This window comes from Acomys minous, assembly GCF_964271855.1.
Source record: "Acomys minous genome assembly, chromosome: 12".
Lineage (NCBI taxonomy): Eukaryota > Metazoa > Chordata > Mammalia > Rodentia > Muridae > Acomys > Acomys minous.
In genome coordinates, this window is record NC_140493.1 from 93,550,171 (window position 1) to 93,577,977 (window position 27,807).

The 27,807-nt window shown below is 47.2% G+C and overlaps 3 protein-coding genes across 6 annotated transcripts; 1 reads left to right on the forward strand and 2 right to left on the reverse strand.

The window, feature by feature from the left end:
* Positions 1 to 450: 450 nt before the first annotated feature.
* COA3 (cytochrome c oxidase assembly factor 3) lies at positions 451 to 1,457 on the reverse strand. Its single transcript, XM_084751375.1, has 2 exons — positions 1,195 to 1,457; positions 451 to 932 (listed from the first exon to the last, which is right to left on the reverse strand). Exons 1-2 carry the CDS (start codon positions 1,406 to 1,408, stop codon positions 820 to 822), a joined length of 327 nt encoding a protein of 108 aa, XP_084607501.1. The 5' UTR covers positions 1,409 to 1,457; the 3' UTR covers positions 451 to 819.
* Positions 1,458 to 1,574: 117 nt separating this feature from the next.
* On the forward strand, positions 1,575 to 12,451 carry CNTD1 (cyclin N-terminal domain containing 1). Of its 4 annotated transcripts, XM_084751371.1 has the most exons (8): positions 1,848 to 1,961; positions 6,151 to 6,475; positions 6,776 to 6,851; positions 7,109 to 7,280; positions 8,607 to 8,769; positions 9,653 to 9,797; positions 10,417 to 10,513; positions 10,993 to 12,451. In XM_084751371.1, exons 4-8 carry the CDS (start codon positions 7,113 to 7,115, stop codon positions 11,158 to 11,160), a joined length of 741 nt encoding a protein of 246 aa, XP_084607497.1. In that variant the 5' UTR covers positions 1,848 to 1,961; positions 6,151 to 6,475; positions 6,776 to 6,851; positions 7,109 to 7,112; the 3' UTR covers positions 11,161 to 12,451. The 4 variants fall into 4 exon arrangements, with proteins under 4 accessions (XP_084607496.1, XP_084607497.1, XP_084607499.1 ...); XM_084751370.1 differs by lacking the exon at positions 6,151 to 6,475 and having other exon boundaries at positions 1,575 to 1,961; XM_084751373.1 differs by lacking the exon at positions 6,151 to 6,475 and having other exon boundaries at positions 1,895 to 1,957.
* BECN1 (beclin 1) lies at positions 12,007 to 27,807 on the reverse strand. Its single transcript, XM_084751369.1, has 12 exons — positions 27,640 to 27,807; positions 27,266 to 27,394; positions 23,163 to 23,230; positions 19,886 to 19,944; positions 19,122 to 19,212; positions 18,876 to 19,012; positions 18,561 to 18,755; positions 17,554 to 17,700; positions 15,245 to 15,394; positions 14,326 to 14,386; positions 13,686 to 13,828; positions 12,007 to 12,715 (listed from the first exon to the last, which is right to left on the reverse strand). Exons 2-12 carry the CDS (start codon positions 27,390 to 27,392, stop codon positions 12,547 to 12,549), a joined length of 1,347 nt encoding a protein of 448 aa, XP_084607495.1. The 5' UTR covers positions 27,393 to 27,394; positions 27,640 to 27,807; the 3' UTR covers positions 12,007 to 12,546.

Genomic DNA, 27,807 nt, shown 5'->3' on the forward strand with positions numbered 1-27,807 from the left:
ATCCCAGCACTCGGGAGGCAGAGGCAGGCGGATCGCTGTGAGTTCGAGGCCAGCCTGGTCTACAAAGTGAGTCCAGGACAGCCAAGGCTACACAGAGAAACCCTGTCTCTAAAAAAACCAAAAAAAAAAAAAAAAAAAAAAAAAAAAAAAGAATGAAGTTACTTGTTCATCCTTCATCTACCAATCTAGGGATGGGAAAAGGCTATGACATGAGAGTCTGTTCTTGAAGGCGGGGAACACAAGAGTGACCTTCCTCCCCACTAAGACCTGCTTCAGTCTCAAACAATCCAGTAATCTCTCCCTTAAATCAGGTGGAAAGATCTCACGGAAAAAGCAATTCTAGTTAAACATTTACAGCTCCCTGGGGCAATGCCACCACTGCAGCTACTGCCAGGGAGCTTTCTAGCGTGAAGTGCCATGTGTCCCTCGGCCCCCACACACTAGCGTGGCTTCAGGAGAGATGACTCATTTTTTTATTAGTCTTAACGTGACCCCATCTTTCCCACTTTGGGTTCCAACTCTGCACATATGCCACACCCTCCCCTTAACAGTTGGGCCCCCGGGAGGTGAAGAGGTAAAACCACAAAGTTAGGGGGAAAGGCAAGGTCGCATACCTCTCAAACAAGGAAATAAGAAAGGGCTGGGTAACTGTACAAACTGCGTGTGAAACGAACAATTCCCCCTTTTGTCAGTGGCCAACTGCATAGTCTGTGGCTTCTTGGGCTCAATCACGGTCCGAAGTTAGTAAGCCAGTGATGCTGCGAGATCACCAGGCATCACTGTACAGGGGCTCCCGCAGTTTGAAGATGGTCCATTCGGTTAGGGTCCTGCCGCTCTCTCCCTCTCAAGAGCGCGGGCTCGGGCAGCTTTGGCTTCATCTTCCAGCTCATCAAGGAAACGCTCCTGGGCCACTGAGTAGAAGGTGTAACCATCTGGCGGGGTGGGTTCAGGAAACCACGAACCATATGGGCATGCCTTTCCTCTACCACCCTTGTTATGTCCCCCCAAATGAATGATTCTGGAGTGCCACTCTTTTGCTCTTTTTGAACCCTTAACTCGGTTGTTATTACTAAACCATTAAGAGCAGCGTAGATAGTAAGATTAGGTATTAACCCCATTCTGCCCGCACATTAGAATCTACACGCCCTGTTTCCTTTTCCTTAACCCCATAAACGGTATAACCAGGACGGATACAAATAGCTACTACCAGGGCCCCGATGCCCAGACCAGTCAAGATGTTCCGGGTCCGTCGCTGTGGCAGTGTTTTCTGCCACTGGGAAAGCTGCACCTGCCGCATAAACTGCAGCTGCGCAGGGGTCAATTTCTCTCGCGACGGGTCAATGCGCTGAGCGAACGGAGCATTTCCATTCTTTGCATCCAGAGGGTCACCAGCTCCAGGAGTCGCCATGTCGCCGCTCCGCCCTAAGCCGTCGAGTCCGGAACTCGCCGGGAATTGTAGTCTTTGGCTTCCGCAAGGGCCTCTGGGAGTTGTAGTACGCGTGGAGTTTTATGGGTAGAAACAGGGCTTCTCCGCCCTAGAGGAGGGACAGGAAAGGGGAGACGCGGCTGTCTTTTCTGATTGGCTGAGGGCTTCGTGGCAGTTGGGGCGCGAAAAGCTGGTAACAGTTCGATGCCGTGGTGGGAATTACGTTTTCCTCAGATTTGAGGCAAGGACAAACATATAGGAAGGAAAGGAAGAATCCAAGGCGTGGCAGAAGATTCTGGAAATAAGCTAAGGAAGCCAGTTTATAGATCCCATGAACTGTCTTTGTGCTCCGAAAGACTTCTGAATATGGAGGGAGCCTTGAGGCCAAGACTGGCTAACTCCAGTGACTTCCAGTTTGGAGCGGTTGCCACAGAGACCATCGAAAATGCTCTGCTTCACTTGGCCCAGCAGAATGAGCAAGCAGTGATGGAGGCTGCGGGACGGAGGGGCAGCTTCAGGGATACGCGGATCGTGGGTGTGGATGCCGAGTGGGGAATCGGGTTTATTACGGGAGTCCTGGGAACCCTGACCTTTTTCACTCAAATATATTTTGTTAGTACTCCTTTTATGCTAGGTCTTGGGGCTTATGAGTGATGAACGAGGCTTACCAGCACAATGACACTTGATTTCTCTTTCCGGCTTCCCTTCCCTTCCGCCCCCAACCCCTTGTCCTTTTTTTTGCGACAAGGTCTCGCTGTATGGAGCCCTGTCCTGGCACTCTCTCCATAGCCTAGGCTGGTCTCGAACTCACAGAGATCCACCTGCCTCTGGCTTCCAAGTGCTGGGATTAAAGGCATGCAACACCATACCTGGCTCTTCTTAAAATTTTCTTTTTTAATTTTTAATTTTATGTGAATTGATGTTTTACCTGCATGTATGTCTGTGTGAGGGTTCCCTGGAACAATGAACTGCCATGTGGGTGCTGGGAATTGAACCCAGTGCTCCTCCTCACTGCTGAGCCATCTTTCAAGCCCCTTAATCTTTTTATAAACGTGTTTATTAGAGTCTTCTTACTGACATTGCCTGGTATAGACGGATGAAACAGTAATGTAGTCATTGCTCCCAAACTATATAGTCTTTGGGTGGGAATATTAAACATTTGAACAAGTAGGTACAAGTATGGCTAGGGTAACTGACATAGAAAATCCAAGCCATTACGAGAATTTGGAGGAGTGATAAGATGATAAGGGATTGTGACATTTGAGGTACACCTTGAATGATACCTTAAGCAAAATTTTGGAAGACAGGAGGGAGGAGGGGGCCTAGATCACACAGTTGTAGCCTAGGCTGACCAGAACACGTGGAAAAGCAATAGAAAATAAAACCAGGAAGTCTGGAAGCATTCCAGGTAGAACTTTGAATGTCATGGGTGAAGACTTTACACTTGGTTTAGGAGGAAAATGAGAAGATACTAAAATTTGTTTGTTTTTGGATTTTCGAGAGAAGGTTTCTCTGTGTAGCCTTGGCTGTCCTAGACTCACTTTGTAGACCAGGCTGGCCTTGAACTCACAGAGATCCTCCTGCCTCTGCCTCCTCCCAAGAGCAACTTTGTTGTTGTTGTTTTTATTTATTTAACTTATTTGTGTATATGGTTGGGTTTTGTTTGTTTGTTCGTTTGTTTGTTTTTTCACCCATGTATCTGTGTGCTTAGTGCTAGAAGAAACCAGAAGAGGGTGTCAGATAAACTGGAATATTCGCAGTTGTGAGCCACCTGATGTGGGTGGTGGGAATTGAACCCAAGTCTTTGGAAGAACAGCCAGTGCCCCTAACTGCTAAGCCATCTCTCCAGCGCGAGACACTGAACTTTAAATGAGGAGGCAGCGTAGCTATAATTTTGGCCTTGGTAAAAATGATTTTGTATGTGTATAGAGGATGGGCTGGCCTGGAGGAGCTGGAGGAGGAGCCTGTCTGCAGTCTGTGCTAACAGGCCTGTGATACAGCGATAGATAACAGGGCGAGGCAAGAATGGATTGAAACATCCCAGAGGCCAACCCTAGAAACCCAACTCTTCATTTAGGAAATGAAGAAGGTAAAGATGACTGTCAAAGGGCCGAACCTCAGAGATTTGGGAGAACAGTGGTGCCACACACCCACATGACACACAAAAAAATAAGGAAATGTGCCCTTTGTTTTGGGGGAGATTGCTTTGATTTGGACCTACTGAGTTTAAGATATTTGAAGAAAGCTGGGCATGGTGGCCCATGCCTTTAATTCCAGTACTCAGAAGGAGGGCAGAAGCAGGCCGAACTCTGTGAGGCCAGCCTGGTCTACAGAGAGAGTCCAGGACAGCCAAGGCTACACAGAGAAACCCTGTCTCAAAAAAACAAAACAAGATATTTGAAGAGCATCTAGAGGAAGGTTAATAACAGACTGTTTAAAAAGGTCAGAACTAAAAATAAGGTTTTTAAATTGTTTTCATGATAGTTCCAGAAAAAGAAGAGAAACAGGTCAAGGCAATTCCTTGGGAAACATTTTGTTCTCAGGGAATTGGATCATGGAAGAGTCAGCCAGCAATGAGCTGCAAGTGGCAGCTCATGTAATCATCCCAGGACTCAGGAAGCTGAGGCAGGAGAATTGCAAAGTCTAGGCCAGCATGAACTACATATAAGTCTCACATTAGCCTAGCCTGAGATTCACCCACATCCTATCTCAAAAACCAAACCAAGGGCTTGGGGAGAAGGCTCAGCAGTTAAAAGCACTTGCTGCTTTTCCATAGGGTCCAGATTTAATTTCCAGCATCCACACAGGTCCACAATTACCTGTAACTCCAGTTCCAGAGGACCCAGCATGCTCTTTTGATCTCTGCAGGCACTTGTATGAAGGTGGTGTACATACATGCATACATACACAACACACATACATATACACACAGATAAAACAAGGGACCGGGGAGAAGGATCAGTAATTGAGAGCTTGTGTTGTTCTTCCAGAGGAGCCAAGTTCCGTTCCCTAAGCACACATGCAGCAGTTCACAACTGTCTCTAACTCAAGCCCCCAGGGGATCCAGCAGCTTCTTTTGGCCACCAAAAGTGTTGCACTCACACACATATACACGATTTAAGATAATATATATATATATATTTTTTTTTTTTTTGGTTTTTCGAGACAGGGTTTCTCTGTGTAGTCTTGGCTGTCCTAGACTCGCTTTGTAGTCCAGGCTGGCCTCGAACTCACAGCGATCCGCCTATCTCTGCCTCCCGAGTGCTGGGATTAAAGGCGTGCGCCACCACGCCCGGCCCCTAAGATAATATTTTAAAAAGTGAAATAATAAAACAATAACAACAAAACCCCACCAAAAAACCGTAGTTTGGGGACATGGGTACAGAACCAAATGTTTCTGAAGCCAACGGGAGTTTTGGAGGGATAGTGGTCAGCTGTTGGAGATGCTTCCAGGGCATCAGCACAAGTGAAGGCTGGGAGAAGACCGTGTTACTTAATAGTTTGGAATATTTGCTGGCTTTGAGGTAATCCTTTTAGCAAACTGGGAAAAGTCGAAGGCAAGTTGCAGAAACTTCAGGGAGAGCATGATGAAATGGAAGTAGCAGGGGTGTAAAAGAATGTTACAGAAATTCGGTGGAGCTCTAGCTGTAGCTTAGAGACTGAGAGGTCTCCTGTACAGTAGAGGAGGTGTAGCCAAGAGCAAGGTGTGACTGTGATTCATTCTGCCTAGGCCAAATTCAGTTTCCTTGAGAAACTAAAATTAAAACAAAAATGGAAACCTATTCACTGAGTAAGTCCTAAGAAATCCAAAACAAAATCAAAGATCTGGGATCATGTATCCCCTGAACTAGGAAGTTCCATCTAAGGTCAAAGGTCTGGCCGAGGCCGGGTGGTGGTGGCGCACGCCTTTAATCCCAGTACCCGGGAGGCAGAGGCAGGGAGATTGCTGTGAGTTCGAGGCCAGCCTGGTCTATAAAGTGAGTCCAGGACAGCCAAGGCTACACAGAGAAACCCTGTCTCGAAAAAAACCAAACCAAAACAAAGGTCTGGCTGAGAACATGCAGCCAGGTTTAATTCTCTTCCTCAATACACAGTGTTAGCCAGGGCTGTGGTCTTTACAAGTTATGTGCACTACCTACCGCTGAGCTCCTAGGGCTGTGGTCTTTGTAACAAGGCTTTGTGTATAAATCTATTTGCAATTTATGTTAGGTATAGTGCTAAGCTGTCTTGTGATAGCCTTTTTTTTTTTTGTATTGAGACAAGGTTTCTCTGTGTAAAGTGATAGCTTGATTTTTTTTCTGAGACTGAATCTCACGTAGCCCAGGCTGGCCTTCAGTTTACTATGTGAGGATGTCCTTGAACTCCTGATCCTCCTGCCTCCACCTGCTGAAATTACAGGCATTGCCACCATCCCTGATAAATTGTTTTTCTTTTAAGAAAGTCAGAGTTTCTCAGAAGACACATGACAGTATAATTATGTGCACAGAGGCAGGGGTAAAGGACACTCACTCTGTACTTCTTTGCTGGTCAATGATAAAGGTTCTTAGGTCTTCAGTTTTCTTTACTGAGAACTGACATTTACCCTCGTTTCCACCCTCTAATGATACTGCAAGCTAAATAGAATTTTATCTGGGGCTGTTCTTTCAAAGGGAAACAGAAGCAGGATAAAATCTTGCCAAGGTATCTTACCCTCCTCACCCTCCCAATGACTCTTTTCCCTCCAGCTTGTGCTGTGTTCTCTGAGCTAGGGGATGTTTCTTCCAAACAAGGCACTCCACAGTAACACTAGAGATTTACCCAACAGACTGGTGCTGGAGAGGTGGTGACCAGCTGCAAGGTGAATTGTGTTTGTAAAGCCATGGGAGTTCTGCAGAGGGTGGTTACTAAACAAACTGTCATAAAGACTGTGGAAGCTCCAGGAGGGACCTCTCAGGTCCTGCCAACATTCCACGGAAAACAATATGGGGGTCAGGGATTTTATCCATCCGAGAATCTTCCTTGGAGGGAGGGGTTCCCAGCATGAAGTGTAGAGCCCAACTAGGCCAGCTGGTATATGTTTGTGTGTAACTGACCAAACCTTCTATCCGCTGAGACTCCCAGGAAGGCTGAGGGTCACGGAGGGGCTTGGTGAGCCCTTGACTTTGGCCCTGAGGCGGCCTCCTCTCCGTGCCTCTGATCTGCCTGTTGGCAGCAGAGGAACCTGCTCAGCATCGCTTGTTTCAGTCTCATCTTTCTCACCTCCTGACCCTCTTCTCTCAGCTCCATCATGGCTTTTACACAATGCCAAGAGCTAACAGAGTGGCTTGGGTTGCATCTTGTGAATTAAGCTCTTCTTTCCTGTTTTGGCAGAGTTTGTTTTTCTCCTGTCTGAGCAATGGTGTCTGGAGAAATCTGTGAGCTACCAGGCTGTAGAAATCCTAGAAAGGTAAAGCCTGTGCGTAAGGTCTCTGTGTTAGCGCCCCCTCCCACCCCCGGCATGGCGGGCGGGCGCTCCTAGATCTTTACACAGCACTAGTTGCCCCTTACCTAGAGGCTGGCTGGGATCGCACCTTCCTTTTACTTGCAAATGCAGCTCTCTTAGCCAGCATTTGATACCCGGCAGGATGAGATGCCGCCTGTCTACAGCACAAAGTGCCTTCAGTTGGTGTCGTTGTGAGTACTCTCCCCCCCCCCCCCTTACAGGTTTATGGTGAAGCAGGCAGAGAACATCTGTCAGCAAGCCACACTCCAGCTGAGAAATAACAAGGCAGAACTGCAGGGCTGGAGGGCTCTCAAAGAGAGGCTTTTCAACAAGTTTCTCCTCCGTTTGGTGTCATGTGTTCAGCTGGCCAGCAAACTGTCTTTCCACTACAAAGTAAGGAGCTGCGTTGCTCGTGGGCACCTGGGTGTCAGAGAGAGAGAGAGAGAGAGAGAGAGAGAAAGAGAGAGAGAGCAGCTCACTGAAGGTGGCTGTGAGAAACGCACTGCTAAGCTAGGCGATACTGCTCATGTGGAAATTCCAGAGGGCAATTATGCTTCCTAAGCAGAGCTCGGAGTACACACACAGGCACACAGAGGCACTTATTGAATAGCCTGCAGTTCTGTTCCCAAAGTATAATTGCTGGACGGATGCCATCATTCATACAGGTCACCTTTCCTCCCCTTGGACTTAAGGACAGTTTACATAAGGTACCTGAATTACCAACATGCCTATCAGCGTTAAGGGCGAATGATTACACCTAAAAAGGATAAAATATTTCCACATCACTATCCAGTGGCTGTACAGTAAAGTTACTCATTCAGCAAGTATTTATTGAGTTTCTTCTATGGCCCGATGCTGCAGTAGATACCATGCCTACCACAGTAAGAAACACTCTGTGCTCTCAAGGGATCCCTTACCTAGTGGGAAAAGGCAAAGGTGTAAACAGGATGGAAAATAAGTAAAATAAAATAAAAATAGAATAAATAGAGGGCTAAGAATGAACCTCGTCAGCCTTGGAGGGTCAAGGAAGTTTATTTAGAGAAAAATGAATTATTGAAATTGGTAAGTGGAAGCTGGGCGTGGTGGCACACGCCTTTAATCACAGCACTCGGGAGGCAGAGGCAGGCGGATCGCTGTGAGTTCGAGGCCAGCCTGGTCTACAAAGCAAGTCCAGGACAGCCAAGGCTACACAGAGAGACCCTGTCTCGAAAAACCAAAAAAAAAAAAGAAAAAAGAAAAAGAAAAAGAAAAAGAAAAAGAAAAAAAAAAGAAATTGGTAAGTGGGAAGCTGGGCAGTGGCGGCAGACGCCTTTAATCCCAGCACTCGGGAGGCAGAGGCAGGTAGATCACTGTGAGTTCGAGGCCAGCCTGGTCTACACTGTGAGTCCAGGACAGCCAAGGCTACACCGAGAAACCCTGTCTTGAAAAATAACAAAACAAAACAAAACAAAAAACTGAAATTGGTAAGTGGGGGGTGGTGGCTACAAAGAAAATGGGGTGGGGGTGGCAGGGAGAAAGGAGCAGCCAGAAGGGAAGGGAAATCCAGGATGTGCAATGACTGGGAAGAAAGGAGACCATGGGTTAGCTGCAGGTAACCCTGCTCGAAGAAGTTAGTGGGATCACCAAGAGAGAAGACCCTGAGCTTGAAGCGCTTTGTGAAAGGCTGCTAGGGCAGAGGACCTGCATCCGGCTACCTCTCTGCCTTTGTTTTTTGCTTAGATTGTCAGCAACATCACAGTCCTGAGTTTCCTCCAGGCACTTGGCTATGTGTACACCAAAGAGGAACTGCTGGAGTCCGAGCTTGACGTCCTGAAGTCGCTGAACTTCCAGATAAACCTGCCCACTCCTCTGCTGTACGTGGAGATGCTCCTTGAAGTTCTAGGTGTGTTATGAAACATGTCAGGAGATGAGGGTTGGAGATGTCCATAGCAGGCAAAAAGCAAACGTGCCCAGGGATTTGGGAACGGGACACAGCCTATCAGTGAGGAGCAGTGGGCAGCCTGTGTGTTTCTGGATAACTGAAGATGCTCCCTCCAGCACTGGTCAGCAAAGGTAGCGCAGAGGTCTCAGCACCTGCTTTCTATTTGGATTCATTGGGCACTCCTTCTTCTGTGTAACAGCCCTGGCTGTCTGGGAACTCCATTTGTAGACCAGGCTGGCCTCCCAAGAGCCGGGATTAAAAGCATGCACCATCACACTGCAATCAGTAGGCATTTTCTTATTGCAGGATTCAAGAGCTGGGTTTATGGAGAAGCATAAGACAGAACAACTGTACTGTATTTGTACATATATATTACAGATGGAGAACTGTCCTTTAAAATTAACCTTCTGCCCTGAGCGGTGGTGGCACATGCCTTTAATCCCAGCACTCGGGAGGCAAAGGCAGGTGGATCGCTGTGAGTTTGAGGCTAGCCTGGTCTACAATGTGAGTCCAGGACAGCCAAGGCTACACAGAGAAACCCTGTCTCAAAAAACCAAATAAATAAAAATAAAATTAACCTTCTGGCCACATACCTTTAATCCCAACAGTTGGGAGGCAGAAGCAGGTGGATCTCTAAATTTGAGGCTAGCCTGATCTACACAAAGTTCCAGGCCAACAAGGGCTCTACACAGTGAATGAACGAAAGAAAACTGTCTGCGAACAGATCTTTCATTGTAGAGTCTAACAACCAGGAAGCACATTAGCAACTAAACAGCTTTATGTCATGAGATCTTGATCAGAGAACAGGACTTCATGCTCCCTCCCATGCTCACACTCTGTGCAGGCTACAATGGCTGTTTGGTCCCAGCCGCACAACTACATGCCACTTGCCTGACCCTCCTCGACCTGGTCTACCTTCTGCATGAACCCATCTATGAGAGCCTGTTGAGGGCTTCAATTGAGAATTCTACACCCAGTCAGCTGCAAGGGTAAGAACTGTTCCTAGGGTAAGCGCCTTCTGGGGATGCACGGCAGGGGACAGACCATATGAACATGAGGAGTGTGCGGTTTGCGCGTTGGTGGTAGAGTGCTTGCCTAGTAAATCCCATACCCAGCACTGAAAGCCAGCACATGTTAATTGGTTCTTATTAACTTCCATTATGTGGTTCAGACGCTGATGACTAAACATTTTACTATGAAATGTAAATTACTCCCAATAACTAACATTCTTTCTTTTCTAGTTCTTTCTTTGCAACTGCTTACAATTGGAGAGCGCTGGATTGCTTTTATAGTCACTTGAGGGAGGGAAAGCCTGTCACATGGCTGTAAACTTGACAAAAGTATTTGATTACTGTAAAGTCAGGCTGGCCAAAGCCTCAGTTACATGTTAGGAAGGCAGACGGAGCAACAAAAGACTTGTCAGCCACTCACGAGACAAGCTGCATGCTTTAATCCCAGTTGAGCTATTTAATATCTGACCGCTTTTTTCCTGTGTCTAAAAGTCCAAGATGATCAATATCAACAACTCATAGTTGAAGTTCTATTAGCTCAGAATTTAGGATCACATTTCATACTAGCTCCAAATTTAATATGGTTTTAATTATTCAGGGAAAAGTTTATCTCTGTGAAGGAAGACCTCATGCTGTTGGCAGTTGGGACCATCGCAGCAAGTGCTTTCATCCAAAACCATGAATGTTGGAGCCAGGTACGCTGAGCAGGGCCAGCATGGTCAGAATTGGCTTAATAGAAAGTGTTCCCCCACCAGTTAAAGGACACAGAAGACAGTCTGCGGAAGAGAAGCGCCAGGACCCAGGGCCTAGGTGGTCAATCAAGATGGGAGGGTTGGAAAACTATAGTAGGATGTAAATGTTTCCATTTCCTCTTATGAAGTTGGTAACAGAGGCCCAAGTTCCATTTGCTCTTTTCCCTTTGTGGTTACGACCCACTTTATCTCCTGTGGAGGGAAACGAGTAACTAGCACAAAGAGGCCGTGTTACACTATCAGGGAAATGACACTTGACCGTCAACAACAGGAATCTGGATTTAATTTTCCTACTATGTTCAGAAAAAGGAAGCTTATGAAGCTTGAGAGAATATCTCAAGCAAGTATTTATGTTTGAGCATGTGTGTGTGCCCTAAAATATGTTGAGATTATTTAGTAATAAAGAAATTTATCTTTCAAAGGTTGTAGAGCATCTGCAGAACATCACAGGCATTGCCTCGGAAAGCATTGCTGAGGTCTCTTACGCAATCCTGACTCACAGCGTGGGAGCAAACACTCCTGGGCAACAGCAGCCTGTTCCCTGCAAGGCAGCCAGAGCTCTGAGGACTGCTGCTTCCTCTAACACATGAGGCTGGCCAAAGCCCAGGCACACAGCCTTCTGTCACTGTATTCTCCTTTTTTCTGTTTACTTTCATACTCAGGGTACAAAAACCCCAAGTTTCCTTTGAACAGTATTTTGTATTCCAATTTCAGGCACTTTTTTTCCCCCTACATCAGAGATAGTTATGGGGGTGGAGATGGGGAGACCATGGCCCTCATGTCACAGTAAGCTGAAAACGTCAAAGGGTTGGACAGAGTTAGATTATAAAATTGGCTCATTTTTGTTTAACAAGACATTTAATTTTTCCTAATTTAATCTGACTAATAGGAAATATCAGATACAGAGATAAGTATTTCTGAGGGTTTTAAAACAGACTTTTGGATAACCTTGACTATCTCCGAAGCAGCCTTTCTTCCCTTGCTCCCCTACAGCTGCGTTTGTTTGTTTGTTTGGAGACAGGCTGTATTCAGCCCTGGCTGTCCTGGACTCACTATACACTAGGCTAGGCTGGAATTCACGGATCCACTTGTTGCCTCCTGAGTGCTGGGGCTAAGCACCACCACACCCGGCTATTTTATTTTTTTAAACTAAGACATGGAGCCGGGCGTGGTGGCGCACGCCTTTAATCACAACACTCGGGAGGCAGAGGCAGGCGGATCGCTGTGAGTTCGAGGCCAGCCTGGTCTACAGAGCGAGTCCAGGACAGCCAAGGCTACACAAAGAAACCCTGTCTCAAAAATCCAAAAAAAACCAAAAAAAAAAAAAAACCAAAAAAACAAAACAAAAAAACCCTGAGACATGTTTCAAAGAATTTCTACACTCTTCCAGAATACAAAACACTCACTTTAAGGAAAAACATATATAGGCGCACATCTTGGTAATTAACAGACGGTAGCAAATCCTTTATTACAAATAATTAAATCTCTCCACAGTCTCAGACAGTATCAGATCCCATTTTGTAGTTCCAACAGACAGCAGAGCAGGCACTCAGCACTGGAACGGGGGAGGAGTGAGGACAGGGCTGCACTCCGCCTGACCTGGTGTCCTTTCCCATTACCCAGCTGTGGGCCACACACATCTCATCCTCTCTTTATACTTTAAGTGCAGGAAGTTGAGAGAGATAAAATCCAGTGAAAACACATCAATGTCAATTCAACTGAAAAAAATTTAAATTAGTTGTTTTTGAAGGGAAAGAGGGAAAAGAAGGCATAGGGTTGAGATAAAACTATGGTAGGGCTGTTTGCTATACATGGCGTGTTGTACTCTGGAAACTATCTGTCATGATATTTTTAAAATAAAGTGGCTTTTGGTATTGTAAACATGTGGTTTAATATTACCCCAATTTAATTTAAAGCATCTTTCCAAAGCAAACAAGATGTAAAACCTCAAAGGCAAGCGTCCCCTGAGGAGTGGGTCACTTGTTGTAAAACTGCGAGGACACCCAGGCAAGGCCCCACTTGAGGTTCGTCAGCATGAACTTGAGTGCCTTCGTCCACTGCTCCTCAGAGTTAAACTGGGTTTTGATGGAATAGGAGCCGCCGCTGCCTCCAGTGTCTTCGATCTTGCCCTTCTCCACGTCCATCCTGCAGACACAGCAGAGCGCATTGGTAATAGAGCCACGGAGTCAGTTCAGGCAAATGGGCAGGGCCTCGCCCCTGAGACCACTCACGTCATTTTATCTAATAAAGAATGCCTGGCAAAGAAGTACCACTAGTGTATTTTGGATTTGCTTGAAAGCCTAAAATCAAAGGCTGTCACAAGAGCCTCATTGTCATTGTAGAGTCAAGGACAGGACACACGCCCCACCAGAAGAGAAGTCTGGGGCAAGAGGGGAGTGAAGGTCACAGTGTCTTCACTGTCTGCCCAGGCATCCCTGGCCTCGAGGAGCAGAAAGGGAGGCAGAAGGAAATAAAGACTTTGTAGTAGGGTGCAAGAAATTCAACTTTACCCCTCTCCTCACTACAGAGCACAGACTGACCTTTGAGCGCATTCTTCCTGCCACAGCCGCCTAAGTGCTGGGATTACAGGTGTGCCCCATCTCCCAGGCTTTTGAACTGGCCTCTATGCCGGGCCAGCCTTCCGAAATGAGACTGCAAACTTGAGCTCTGTACCAAGAAAACCTCTACCCCACCTAAGACTATGCTCTTTTACTCAAGGACCAGGTGGCCACACACTGTTCTGCTTGCAACTCCAATCAGCCCTTGCCCATCAATGTCATGTGATTGTGTACTGTTTTGGGTTTTGTTTTTGTCTGTCTGTCTGTCTGTCTGTCTTTCTTTTCTGAGACAGGGTTTCTCTGTATAGCCTTGGCTGTCCTAGACTGGCTTTGTAGAACAGGCTGGCCTCGAACTCACAGCCATCTGCCCGCCTCTGCCTCCCGAATGCTGGGATTAAAGATGTGGACCATCACACCCGTGTGTGTGTGTGTGTGTGTGTGTGTGTGTGTGTGTGTGTGTGTGTGTATGTGTGTGTGTGTGCCACCTTTACAGTCTATGTTTAATTCATTTAGTCTCTGCTACAGAGTCACACAGGGGACACAGTGTGAACACTCACCTGTATGGAAGACAAAATCTCGTCTCGCCTTTTTCCACCTCTTCTTTGAACTGCTGCACACAGTCCAGAAAAGCTACCATTGCATGGTCAAACTTGTTGTCCCAGAAAAACCGCAGTCCCCCAGAACAGTATAATGGCAGCTCCTGCCCAGGAAAAGAGAATTGGCTACGGGCTTGTCCCCAGTCCTGCCCTGCCCTCCAACCACCCAAGCTGTCTGCGCCCACCAGAACAGGTACTGCAGCTGACCAATGTCTTCTATAGCCCTCAACAACTCCAACAGCCACTGGTAAACCCCAACCATGGCAGCTTCCCTACCAATGGAAATTTACTGAGCTTCAGGATATTCCCCACCTTCAAGTACATGCTCTCCTCGAATCTGGCCAGACCCCTTTCTAATAGGCTGGAAGGGAAAAAAAAAAAAACAAAAAAAAAAAACCAGGCATTTCTCTAATAAACTCCAAAGAACTAAGTCTGAACGAGAGTTGGCTCCTTATGAGGTAGTCTGAGAAACTGAAAAAATGTCAGCTGATATAAAAACTAAGCCTTTTTTATTTTTATTTTTTAAAGAAACACAAGGCCTTGTGTACTTTAGGCAAGTGCTCTATCTCCAAGCCAATAAAAATGGGACCTCCCCGAGTACCTTAGATTTGTCTGTCAGAGACTCCAGATATGAATGATTTCCATAGGGAACAAGTCGGTACCTAAAGTGGGGTACAGAGAGATGTATACAGGACTCCTATAGTGATTATTGCAAACCTGCAACCCGGTCATTTGTTTTTTGATTTTTGAAACAGGGTCTTCCTGTTGGAGCCCTGGAACTCCCTCTGTAGACAGGCTGGCTGGCCTCAAACTCTGAGATTCGCCTGCCTCTGTCTCCTGAGTGCTGGGATTATAGGTGTGCGCTACCACACCCATCTGCACCCAGTAATTTTCAATCTGCTTCTTACCCAATACTTTATTATTTATTATTCCCACCCACTCCCAACTACCTGTGGAGTCCATGTTTAAAGTCTTAGACGATTCCATCTATTATATAACAGGGATGGGGGCGGGGCATTCAACAAATTAGTTTTGTTAACTGACAGGGTCTCCCTGTGGAGGCCAAGCTGACTTTGACCTTTTGGATCCTCCTCCCTCAGCTTTCCCAGTACTGGGACTACAGGTGTGTGACTTCATGTATTTTGGTTTAGAAGGTGCATCTAACCGTGGCCTGGGTTGCCCTTGTCCCAGGATAGCTATGAATGAGGCTCAACATGTTTGTAGACCCCGATATCATGTTCCAATATCTAAAGGTCGGATACCCCGGTAGATTTTTTAAAACAAAGTCTGAAACTTTCTTAGGGAAAAATTAGGTTCTGGAGACTGTTGGGGACCACCGCTGGGGTCATAGTTTGATGAGTGCTCCGTGACGTCACAGGCATGAGCCAGATGCACCCACGGGAAGTTTGGTGTGCCGGCAGCAAGGGCTCTTGCTACAGTGGAGCAGTCCCAGGTGGCACAGACAGATTCTGTCAGACATACCTCGCCCAGGGTGCTATGGCAGAGCTGCATTTTCTCACCTCTGAAATTTCAGACCCATCTTATTGGCTAGGGCGTGGAGCAGCAACACTGTCTGGCCCCAAGCAGCATTGATTTCATTCCATTCCACAGGAACACTGGGCAAACGACCTAGTCTGAAATTATTGATTGTGCCAAATTGTCCACTGTGCCTACACAGAGAGAGAGAGAGGCAGAAAGGGGGTCAGGGGAGGAAAAGGAGGTTATAAAACTTGAGATTTCCCACTTTCACCCAAAACCTCCCATGAATACTCTCCTGTTCTGCGGGTCCATATACCTAAGCTCCCCTTGGCACTTTAACGGGACACACCCCAATCCCAAGGCATCGCCCTTTCTAGCTGCTTCCATGCCAGTGTGGGACCCTGAGAGTCACTGAATATGCTCATGTTCCTCCCAACAACAAACAAACAAACAAAAACAAACATCAAAGCTACTAAGCAAAGCCACCAAGGGGCACTGGTCTGCCTCCTGCCCTCTCTCTTTTAGATGTATGGGTGTGCCAATGTACCACATGCATGCCTAGTGCCCAGAGGCCAGCTGAGGGACTCAGACCCCTTGGGATTGGAGGAAGTGCAGTTGTGAGCTCGGTGTAGGTATTGGGGATCAAATTTGGGTCTCTTAGAAAGCAGCCAGTGACCCTAACAGCTGAGCCTCCCTCCAGCCCCTGGCGCTGCGTTATCAACCCCAGGCTCATTCATGCATTCACCTACTATTGACTTAGTAATGCTGAGTGTCCGCTGTGCGGAAGGCACTGTGGTAAGTACCACGAGGGTCAAGCCGACAATGGCAGCCTACCAGTTACTGCTGGCCTGGAAGGAATGCGTAAGTAACAGGCAGGAGTGACACAATGTGGTAACAACAGGCCCAGGGTGCCAGGAGGGCACATGAGGGGACCTTCCCGGTTTAGGGAAGAAGCATGGAAAATTCCCCTGGAGAAAGGTGATGTGGCCGAGAGGTGAAGTGGACGTCTACAGAGGAGGAGTTGTTCCTGGCAAAGAACATCGTGTGCACAGAAACAGGAGCAAGGGAGTGGTGAACTGAAAGAACTGAAAGGATCTTATTGTGACTGAAACTGAGTGTAAAGGGGCGAGTGGCCGGATATGAAACTGGAGAGTTACCATTATTAAGGCATTTGGAACTGATCCATCCCCACGGCAGAGGGAATGATTGAAGCATTTCAGAGAGGGAAGTGACACACGTACATCTGCATCTGTGAGTGTGATAGCTTTACTTACTGGGTAAGAAATGATCTGGGAAGGTGGTTATGTTGTTGGGCATCTAAATTGGAAAAGAATAGCACTCTTGAGATGGAGGGACGTAGATTGTTTTCTATTTTATTTTATTTATTTGTTTGTTTGTTTTGAGACAGGGCTTCTAAGTGTAATAGCCTTGGCTGTCCTGGAACTCACTATGTAGACTAGGTTGGCCTCGAACTCAGAGATCTGTCTGCCTCTGCTTTCCAGAGTGCTGGGATTAAAGGAATGTGTCACCACACTCGGTGGAAGTGGACAGATTTAAGACAAGAAAGAAAGTGCTAGAGAGATGGCTGAGCAGTGGTTAAGAGCACTTGTTCTTATAGAGTTCTTGTCCAATTCCCAGCACCCACATGGTAGTTCACAACCATCCTTAACCCAGTTCCAGGGCATCCAACAGTGCCTTGTGCACATCCATACATGCAAGCAAAATATTCATATACATAAAAGTAAATAAATCTAAAAGAGAGAGGGCAGGAGGCAGACCCAGTGCCGCTTGGTGGCTTTGCTTAGCTTTGATGTTTGTTTTTGTTTGTTTGTTGTTGGGAGGAACGTGAGCATATTCAGTGACTCTCAGGGTCCCATGCTGGCAAGGAAGCAGCTAGAAAGGACCTTGGGATAGGGGTGTGTCCCGTTAAAGTGCCAAGGGGAGCCTGCAGAACGGGAGGGTATTCATGGGAGGTTTTGGGTAAAAGTGGGAAATCTCAAGTTTTATAATCTCTTTTTCTCTGTAGGCACAGTGGACAATTTGGGACAGCTAATAAGACACTTTTTAAAAAAGCAGCATCAGGCAACAGGATTTGGTGGGCATAGGAAGACAGCACTACAAAAATCCTACTTGTGCATGCGTGCACGCTCGAGCACATGCATGCACGCACACACTCAAGCGCGCACACAGCTCACACTCTACCTATCCTATTGCAAGGAATGACAGAAAACTGACTTAGGTGAAGATGCCCTCCAGTGCCTCTTCTATGGGGAGGTGGTGGCCCTGGTATGTTGCTAACAGCTAAGGGTTCCCGGATGTGGCCATCCCCACCCACAGCAGCTGTCATTACCAGATATGGAAGGTGGCATTGAAGACGTTGGTCTTCTTCAGCTTGTCCAGCTGCATCTGGGCATATCGCATCTGGTTCTCTACGCTCTTCAGCTCATCGTCCAGCTCCAGCTGCTGCCTTTTAAATTCACTGTATTCCCGCTGGTACCTGTGTGCAGCCAAAGGGACCGGAAAAGGCTGACTCTGAAAGCTGCAGTTTCTTTCTCACCATTCTTCTGAAGGATTTACTCTAGTGATAGAATTGCATCTAGTTACAGAACTCTGTACATTTGGCATTGATTCCTCTCAGAGGAATGTTTTGACTACAAAGTATAAAAAAAGGCTCAAATTCCAGATGCTCATATTTTAAGATATAGAAAAAAAAACAAAACAAAAAAAGACTCAGGCTGGGTGTGATAACCCACGCCTTTAAACCCAGCACTCGGGAGTTCTGCAGAGGCAGGCGGATTGCTGTGAGTTCGAAGCCAGCCTGGTCTACAAATCGAGTCCAGGACAGCCAAGGCTACATAGAGAAACCCTGTCTCAAAAAAACCAAAGGGGGAAAAAAGTGAGTCTCTCAGCCAGCCTTGTCTATAGAGTCAGCTCCAGGACAGCCAGGGCTACACAGTGAAACCCTGAGCTACACAGAAAAACCAAGAGTGGGGCTCTCACTGCATTTATTTACTTGTGTGTGGGCGGGGCTGGGTCTCCCTTTCCACCTTAGGGGTCTCAGGGACTGACCTCAGGTCATCAGGGTTCACAGAAAGCACTTCAGCCCATGAACCACTCAACTGACCCAAGCAAGAGCGGCGTTTTTAGAGCTCTGCTGCCATCATGTGACCCAACCAACATCCTTTCTTCACTCCTCATGTCAAGTCTTCATCTACAGCCCTCCCGACACTCTCCTGGACACAGGCCCAGACGTAACATACAGTATTTGGAGCAGACACAGCACTGACAGCTGACGGAATCAGCCGCAGCCAGCTGCAAAGCGTTCCCTCTCCTGGTGCAGGAGAGCAGGGCACTCACTGAGCCTCCTCCTGATCCAGTCTCTCCGCCTCAGCCTGGATCTTCTCCAGGTTCTCCGCCACTACCTTGCGGTTTTTTTCCACATCCTCCAGCTCCTGGATCAGCCGCTCCTCCTCTAAGGCCAGCTCTTTGAGCTCCCTCTGCAGCTGCTCACTGTCATCCTCAGACATTTGCTCGAGCATCTCCAAACAGCGTCTGCCAAGGACACGAACGTGGTCTGTTGACTGGAGGGCACCTGCTGCTCCACAGGCCCGAGGGGAGCAGTAAGGGCCGAGCAGTCTCCCAGGCCCAAACCCTGGCCCCAGCGGTCCTCACTTGTAGTTCTGACATTCATTTTCAGTGACATTGAGCTGAGTGTCCAGCTGGTCTAAAAGGGTGTCTGTGCATTCCTCACACAGTGGGTGATCCACGTCTGTCTGGCCCGACATGATGTCAAAGAGGTCTCCAGTGACCTGGAAGAAGCATGGGACAGTCAGGATAGGGCCGCTCTCAGGCCACCTGCCCAGCCACCCCCTGTAACAGTCACACATAATTCCTGCCGGCGAAATGAGGCCAACTTGCCTTGAGTCTCCGGCTGAGATTCTCCATGGTGCCACCGTCAGACGCCTCCCCGATCAGAGTGAAGCTATTAGCACTTTCTGTAGACATCATCCTGCAGATAGCCCCCCCGCCCATGGGCCACATGAGGGAGCAGAGAGGCCTCCTCCACCTACTGTGCTGCCAGTGGCCAAGAACTCTCAAGCACTGGCTGAGGGGCCTCAAGGTGCACACTCACTCCTAGCCCAAGTGGACCTCCCATGGGGACCGCTCTCCCAAGGGAAGGCCATGCTGGTCTTCCACAGGGCACTACTCAGCCTCAGGTTAGCCTGGACACACTGGGTGGGTGGGGGGGCAGGGGGGGCATCAAAAACTGACAATATATGCCTACAACAAAAGGAAGGGGACCAGGAAGACCAATTTTTAATATTATGCTCCTTGTCAGCAGCTTCTACCTGCCATATCAGTGAGAACTAAGAGCCTAAACACCTAATAAGTTCTACTAAAGCTTCTAAAGAACCCATCTCAATCGCCCCCTCAGCATCCCTCATGTCACTATTACCAGTACTAACCCCTGTGACTAACCCCTGTGACTGGCTACATGGGGAAAAAAAAAATCAATGCTGAAGGTGACAGGCCAGGTATAAGGGAACACATCTTTCCTAAAAAGAGCCAAAAGGCTAGATGACAATTCATCTACACCACCTGGCCCCAAGTCCTAACTCCTAGGTTTAACTAAGTTCCCTTGGCCTTTGGCAAGAAACAGAGGACTGAGGAATAGTAAGCACCTGGCTGGGGGGATGAACCTTCGAGAGACACCATCCTGGCGAGTTTCAAGAAATGGCTCCTGAGAAAGAAATAAGAGAGCATTAGAATCCTGGCAACCTCGAGGGGAGTCTGTTTCCCCAAAAGCCTGCGGATGATTTACCTTCAGCCCAGATCGATAAGCACAAAACCTGATAAACTAGAGCAGCTGAAGAAGTGGGTGGTACCTGGGCTGGGGCACGGCTAAGTAGATAATGTTCTTTCTATTCAAGGAAGAGGACCAGAGTTCAGATCCCCACAGTTAAGCAAACAAAAGGAGCACAGTAGTGCACGCCTTTGATCCCAGCACTCTGGGAGGCAGAGACAGGCAGAAGTCTGTGAGTTTAACGACAGCCTGGGTTATAAAGAGAGACTCTGTCTCAAAAACAAACCCAAAAAGAACTCAACAACAAACCAAGGGTGAGCAGGGTGTGCACCTGTGCGGCAGAACTGGGCGGGCCTTCCTCCCTGCCCGGCCTATGCAGCCACCTTAATCTGCAAGCTGCAGGATCAGGTTCAGGTTAGACTGTCTCAAAAAAAAAGGTGGAGCCGGGTGTGGTGGTGCACGCCTTTAATCCCAGCACTTGGCAGGTCTCCAGAGACAGGGGGATCGCTGTGAGTTTGAGGCCAGCTTGGTCTATAAATCGAGTCCAGGATAGTCAAGGCTACACAGAGAAACCCTGTCTCAAAAACAAACAAACAAACAAAACCCAAAAAAACCCAAAACCATACCAAACTCCCCCCAAAAAACAAACAAAATAACAACAACAAAAAAACAAAAAGAAAGAAAAAAAGGTGGAGACCTAGACATAGTCTTTGTACATATAAACTAAGAAAGGACCTACAGCCCAGACAACTCCCTAGTACCATTTGATGATTGCTTTAAGGATATACTTTATCTGTGGCTCAATTTGTATTTTCTCAACACTTCCCCGTTAGGGACACAAACACCCTGAGTCATGGTCCGAGGCAAGAGGCAGAGCAGGCTGCAGTGAAGCTTGGCATAGAACAAGTAGACCACATAACTTTTTTTCTTTCTTCTATGTATTTTTAGAAAGAAAAAACATAATAATGTTTCTTGAATGCACTTTAAGAAAGCAGTAAGCGGGGGCTGGAGAAATGGCTCAGCGGCTAAGAGCACTGTCTGCTCTTCTAGAGGTCCTGAGTTCAATTCCCAGTGGCTCACAACCATCTATAGTTAGATCTGGTGCCCTCTTCTGGTGTGCAGTTGTACATGCAGGACACTGCATACATAATAAATAAATCATTTAAAAAAGAAAAGAAAGCAGTAAGCAGGTTTAAGGCCAGCACGCAGGAGGCAAAGGCAGGCAGATTTCTGTGAGTTCAAGGCCAGCCTGGTCTACAAAGTGAATCCAGGACAGCCAAGCCAACACGGAGAAAGCCTGTATTGAGAGAGAGAGAGAGAGAGAGAGAGAGAGAGAGAGAGAGAAGAAAAGCAAGCAAGCAGCGGGCCTGAAAGTAACAGAACTGCATGCCTTTGTCGACAGTTTTATTACATTTTTTGTATGTTAACATCACTGGATTAGCTGCCTCCCTCTTTCGCTCCTTTGCAGGTTTCTCTGGCCTTGATCCTAGATTGCCTGCAGAGCACGTGGCCAGAAAGAACAGCCCCCAACCTACCTAAGGTTGGATTTTCCCAATGACAGACAGCTGGGTAGATAATACTCCCTTATCATTCTGGCAAGATAAATCCCAGGGGTGAAACCAGCGCCCTCTAACAGGATGCTGCTCCTCAGAGGTGCCCACTGGTACCTTCCTAGACTTCCTTTCCTTTCCATCCACCTTCTCCGCTCTGTACTGGATCCTCTCCCAAATCAATAACTTCTACTTAATTGACCTGCTCCCCGAAAAAGGAAAACAACTTACAACATCTACCTCAGGTAATGAAAACCTTCCCTATCGTTACTGTGGCCATCGCTGTGCCGTACTGGAGACTGGACCCAGGTCCTCGCCCGTGCAAGGCAAAGGCTCTACCTCTGAGCCACACCCTAAGCCCCATCGCTGACAGCTCTAAAACTTAAAAATGACATATTCTAACTTGTCTTTCATGTCTGTGGTAAGCATACAACTCATTGTCCAAACAAGATAATGTTTGTGAATGGAGACACTAACCATAGAGGACAGAAGATATGACCAAGAACGGCTGAGGCAACCCCAATACATAGGGCAGCTCATCTCGGGCCTTAGGCACTTACCTTTTAACTACATTCCTTTAATTCTGTGTGGATGCATGCCCCTGCCACAGTGCAAAGGACAACTTGTAGGAGTCTTTCCATTGTGTGGGGTTCAGGGTTTGAACTCAGATCATTAGGCTCTGTGCCCAAGCTGGCTGGAATCTTACAACAATCTTTCTGCTTCAGTCTTCCAAGTACCTAGAATTCCAGTCATGAGCCACTAGGCTGGCCTATAATCACATTTTAAACCAATTTCTAAGATCCTGATGTACGCGTGCGTGCGTGCGTGCGTGTGTGTATGCATGAGTGCACATAGAAACTCACATCAGGTCAGGATAGGTGACAAGCACCCTTACCCGCTGAGCCATCTGGATGGCCCTATATAACTCCATGCTTTAATGGATGCCTTCTTCAGGAACCCTCTGCCTTGGGGTTCATTTTGGTACCTCCAATGATCCACAGCGGACCCCATGAGCAGCTTTCTTTTTCCTTTTTCTGCAGTGCTGAGGGTTAAATCTAGGAACTTGCACCTGCTGGGCAAACACCATCCCTGAGCTACAAGCCCAGCCCTCAACTTGGTGATCTGTTTGCTGTCTGTCTGTAAAGGTGGGGTCTCGTGCATAGCAGGTTGACATCAAACCTGCTGTATACATAAAGATGGTCTTGAACTTCTGATCCTCCTGCCTCCATGCCCAGTTTAATGTAATGCTAAGGATCCAAACACCAGAGCACGTTAGGCAAGCACTTTACTGAGCTACATCCCTAGCCCTGTTTTTGTTTTGTTTTTCATATGTATATCTCAGGCTGGTCTGGAACTCACCATGTAACCCAGGCTGGCCTCGAATCTGTGTTCCACAGGCCCTAAGCCTCTTAAGTGCTCAAATTACTGGTGGGCACCTCTGTGTCTGGCTAGAATATCTCTCTTATAAACCACGCTTTAGTTATTAACTCCCAAAGTCTGGAGGCACTGAACACTGCAGAAATCCAGTCTGTAGTCTGGTGTTCTGATGTCAAGCCTGCCATTTAGGACACTGTGAGGAGGACGGGGAGAGGGCACTTCTTTTACCTCTCCTGGGTTAGCCTCTTCCTCCTGGGTCTCTCCTGGTTTCGCCTGGGCTGTAGTAAGTAATGGAGCTAAGGGCAAGGAAAATCCTGAGTCAGAAACAGTCTCATCAAACCAGGAGGCTTTGCAAAGCATGGGGAAGAATCTCAAATAGCGTCATTACCAGCCCCAACGCTACCACAATTTCTCTCTCTCTCTCCTTCTTTCTAGACAGGGTCTCACTGTGTAGCCCTGGCTAGCTTGGAACTTAGTATGTAGATAGAGTAGAGTGGCCTTGAACACACAGAGAGAACTTGTCTCTGTCTCCTGAATGCTGGGATTAACGATTTGTGCCACCACTCCTGGCCTTTTTTATTCTTAATAATTTGTTTGTTTGCTTGTTTATTTGTCAATCTTTTATTTGATGTTCATTGGTGTTTTGCCTGCATATATGTCTGTGTGAGGGTATATGAAACCCAGGCACTGGAGTTAGAGAAAATTGTGGATCTCCATGTGGGTGCTGGGAATTGAACCCAGGTCCTCCAGCAGAGCAGAGCAGCCAATGCTCTTAACCACTGAGCCATCTCTCTCCAGCCTCCTTTTCTTTCTTTCTTTCTTTCTTTCTATTCTTTTCTTTTTTTGAGACAGGGTTTCTCTGTGTACTAGCCCTGGCTGTCCTGGAACTCACAGAGATCTGCTTGCCTCTGCTTCCCCGAGTGCTGGGATTCAAGGCATGTGCCACCATGCCTGGCTCCTTTTCTTCTTCTTCTTCTTCTTCTTCTTCTTCTTCTTCTTCTTCTTCTTCTTCTTCTTCTTCTTATTATTATTATTATTATTATTATTATTATTATTAATTTATTTATTTTATATGAGTGCTTTATTTGCAATGCACACCTGCATGCCAGAAGAGGGCACCAGGCCTCATTATAGATGGTTGTGAGCCACAATGTAGTTGCTGGGAATTGAACTCAGAACCTTTGGAAGAGCAGCCAGTGCTCATAACCACTGAGCCATCTCTCCAGCCCCCTTTTCTCATTCTTTACACAGAGAAAAATCTGTTTTCTTCTCCCTCTTCCTGAAATCACAACAGGTGTCATGACTTTAATAATCATGCAGAAAGAATTAGCCTTCATGGCCTAGACGTTTACTTCAGGTATTGCCAAGTAGAAAGCAATGACCGGGTCTACAGACCAAATGTCACTGAGTGCATGTTGGTAGTTGCTGAAACTAAGTGACAGGCAAGTAAGGATTCATTATATATTAAAAACCTTCTAGAGGCATTGGGAACTCAATTCAGGGCCTTTTAACCAGTAACCATCTCTCCAGCCCTATATTTTAAGTTTTCCCATCACAAAACTTAGTAGCCCCTTCCTCTAGACTAACTGGGAAGGAATAAAAGAATTTTCTGGAAAAAAAAAAAAAAAGAATTTTCTGGGAAGCTACAACCTGTCTGTTTCTATGTGTCAAGAATGGGGAGTGGTGGGCTGGAGAGACGGCTCAGAGGTTAAGAGCACTGACTGCTCCCCAGGTCGTGAGTTCAATTCCCAACAACCACATGGTGGCTCACAACCATCTGTAATGTGACCTGATGCCCTCTTCTGGCCTGCAGGTGTTCATGCAGGAAGAGCATGCATACAAAATAATAAATAAATCTTAAAAAAATAAAATAAAAAAAGAAAAGAATGCATAATCCCAGCACTCAGGAGGCAGAGGCAGGTGGATCCAATGTGAGTCGAGACCAGCCTGGTCTACAAAGTGAGTCCAGGACAGCAAGGGCTACACAGAGAAACCATGTTTTGAAACACCCCCCCTCACCCCCCCCCAAAAGAGAGTGTAGAGTTGGGGATGTGGCTGAATGACAGAACATCTGTCTTAGCATGAGCAAGGCCCTTGTCTCAAATCCTGGCATCGGGAGAGGGCAAAGGAGAGCCTGGTACAGGGGTGCGTGGCTACAGTCCTAGTTCTTTGGAGGCTGAGGAAATTCCATCCTGTGTTTAGAGCCAGCCTGGGTTATACAGTAAAATTCTGCCTTAAAAACAAAACAGTTACAACAAAGTACACCTAATATGTACACAATGAAAGTCTACTCAGCTTGTTTGCTTGTTTTTCAAAACAGGGTTTCTTCCTCTGTATATCCCTGGCTGTCCTGGACTCACTTTGTAGACCAGGCTGACCTCAAACTCACAGAGATCCACCTGCCTCTGCCTCCCGAGTGCTGGGAATAAAGGTATACGCCACCACCACCCAGATTTTTTTTTTCTTTTGGTTTTGTTTTTTGAGACAGGGTTTCTCTGTTTTAGCCCTGGTTAGCCTAGACCTCAAACTCACAGCGATCCACCTGCCTCTGCCTCCCAGGCATACATTAAGTGAAATTATCCAGGCACAGCAAAGCAAGCACTAAATCGTCCCATTCATATGTGGGGGGTGTATCTCATTTAAACTGAGAGCAAAAGAGTGGTTGTTAGGGGCTGCGGATGGTAGGAAAGATGGACAGATAGAAGTGCACAGGTCAGTGGGACAGGAGAGACAAGTTCTGGTGTTCTGTGGCACAGAGTTGACTATGGGCAGCGTAATGGAGGGCGCAGTCGCAAAACGCTAGAAGGAAAGGTACGACTGTTTTTGCCACAAGGAAACAATTAATGCTGGGAGAGAGAAACGTGCTAGCCCTGGTTTCAACATTATATGTGTATTCAAACATCAAATGGCGCCCCATAAATGTATCAGATTTTACATGTAATGCCAGGACATGGCAGCCAATGCCTTTACTCCAACACTTGGGAGATGAAGCATGGGCCCGATCTTTACCATTCTTACACTTTGCGCCCCCTACACACACACACACACACACACACACACACACAAAGGTTTCTGTGACTTGCTCTGCAGACCAGGCTGGCCTTGAACTCACAGAGATCCACCTGCTCTGCCTCCTGAGAGCTGGGATCACAGGCGCAACATCATCGCCAGGCCATTAACGCTTTCGATGCACAACAACTAACTTTTAAAAATGTGAAAAAAGGCTGGGCGTGGTGGCGCACGCCTTTAATCCCAGCAGCACTCGGGAGGCAGAGGCAGGCAGATCGCTGTGAGTTCGAGGCCAGCCTGGACTACAAAGCGAGTCTAGGACAGCCAAGACTACACAGAGAAACTCTGTCTCGAAAAACCAAAAAAAAAAAAAAAAAAAAAAAAGTGAAAAAAACCAAGCCAGGTGTGGTGGCGCATGCCTTTAATCCCAGAACTCTGGACGCAGAGGCAGGACAATATGAGTTTGAGGCCAAGCAAAGACTACATTGTGAGATTTTTGTCTAAAATAATAATAATGATGATGATGATATGTTTTGTTTTTAAATAGGGGCTGGACAGATCATTTAACAGTTTAGAGCACTTGTTGCTCTTGCCGAGGACCTAGGTTCAATTCCCAGCCCTCACATGGTGGCTCACAACCACCTGTTAAACCCAGTTCGGGGGATCTGACACCCTCTTCTGGCCTCTTTGGGCATCAGGCATAAATGTAAGCAAAACACCCATACACATAAATAATAGTAATAATGAAAAAATAAATAAATAAACTAAAGCCTAGAGAGATACAACAAAGCCAAAGTTTACAGGGTAATGCCAGGCCCACGAACCTGTTAAAACTCCCTAGTCACCTCTCTCACTGCTGCAAGTTTTGAGACTCTCCTACACTTAGCTGGACGTCAGGTAAGTTCAAGTCACATAATGTCACTAAACCGCAATCCTTCACCTGTAAAAGGATGTAACCATGGCACTTCTCTTCTTATTTTTAGAAACAGGGTCTTGTCTGTAGCCCAAGCTGCCTTGGAACTTGACGCAGCTCCTGCTTATGCCTAAGTGCTGCAATTATGGATGGATGGGAGGCACCGAGCCTGGTTTTCACGGTGATTGTTATTGAAACTAAATAATATAATAAATGGAATACACCTGGTACACTGTAAACCCTCAAGAAACTCTGTTTGTTATATGTAGATATTCCTTCACTCTGGAGACAATGTCAGAACTGGATGCCCCTGATGAGGAAACCAAAAGCCAGAGACTCCTACAACAAATGTCTCTAAAGTTGCCTATTTCCCACCTTCCTGACCCTCTTTCCCACGAGTCCGGCTAACCTGTGAGTTCCTGGATCGTGACCCGGTCCAGGATCTTGAAGCTCGTGTCCAGTTTCAGAGGCTGGCTGCAGCGCTGGCACACGAAGCTCACTTGCATGGTGCTGCTGGACGCCTTAGACCCCTCCATGCCTGTGGCAGCGGAGAGAAGACGATGTTAAGAAGAGTCGGCGTCCCTGAACCTTGGGCCGGAGGAAACCCACTGCCTTGGTGGTAGGGGGAGAAGAAGAAAATCCCTGTCCGCGCCGTTCCCTCTGGGAATGGTATGACACCAAAAGAACCAGCTTCCGGGGCAAAGCCCGGCTAAGACAGTTTGGACTCCCGGGCGGGGGAAAGGGCCACCAAAGTGGATTCTAGGCTTCTTTCTAAGGTCTCACTTCAGGCCCCGACGCTCTTCGCCTCAGGACCCCGGAGCCCGGCACCCAGGCTCGCTCTACCGCGGGGGCACGGTGGCCTCGGGTCCGCCCCGGAGTGAGACCTCCAGAGTTCCCATTGCCCGGTCTTAAGCTACTTCCCGGTCGGCTAGCTGAAGACTTCCGCCCGGG

Excerpts from the sequence above, each read along its gene's own strand:
- COA3 (XM_084751375.1), bottom strand. The coding sequence starts at position 1,408 with ATGGCGACTCCTGGAGCTGGTGACCCTCTGGATGCAAAGAATGGAAAT. Across the intron at positions 933-1,194 it reads GGCCCTGGTAGTAGCTATTT|ATGGTTACACCTTCTACTCA; the intron begins GTATCCGTCCTG and ends CCACCCCGCCAG.
- CNTD1 (XM_084751370.1), top strand. The coding sequence starts at position 1,793 with ATGGAGGGAGCCTTGAGGCCAAGACTGGCTAACTCCAGTGACTTCCAG. Across the intron at positions 9,798-10,416 it reads ACACCCAGTCAGCTGCAAGG|GGAAAAGTTTATCTCTGTGA; the intron begins GTAAGAACTGTT and ends TTAATTATTCAG. Across the intron at positions 10,514-10,992 it reads ACCATGAATGTTGGAGCCAG|GTTGTAGAGCATCTGCAGAA; the intron begins GTACGCTGAGCA and ends TATCTTTCAAAG.
- BECN1 (XM_084751369.1), bottom strand. The coding sequence starts at position 27,392 with ATGGAGGGGTCTAAGGCGTCCAGCAGCACCATGCAAGTGAGCTTCGTG. Across the intron at positions 19,945-23,162 it reads AAGAGGCTAACCCAGGAGAG|GAGCCATTTCTTGAAACTCG; the intron begins GTAAAAGAAGTG and ends TTTCTTTCTCAG. Across the intron at positions 18,756-18,875 it reads AATGAATGTCAGAACTACAA|ACGCTGTTTGGAGATGCTCG; the intron begins GTGAGGACCGCT and ends TGTCCTTGGCAG.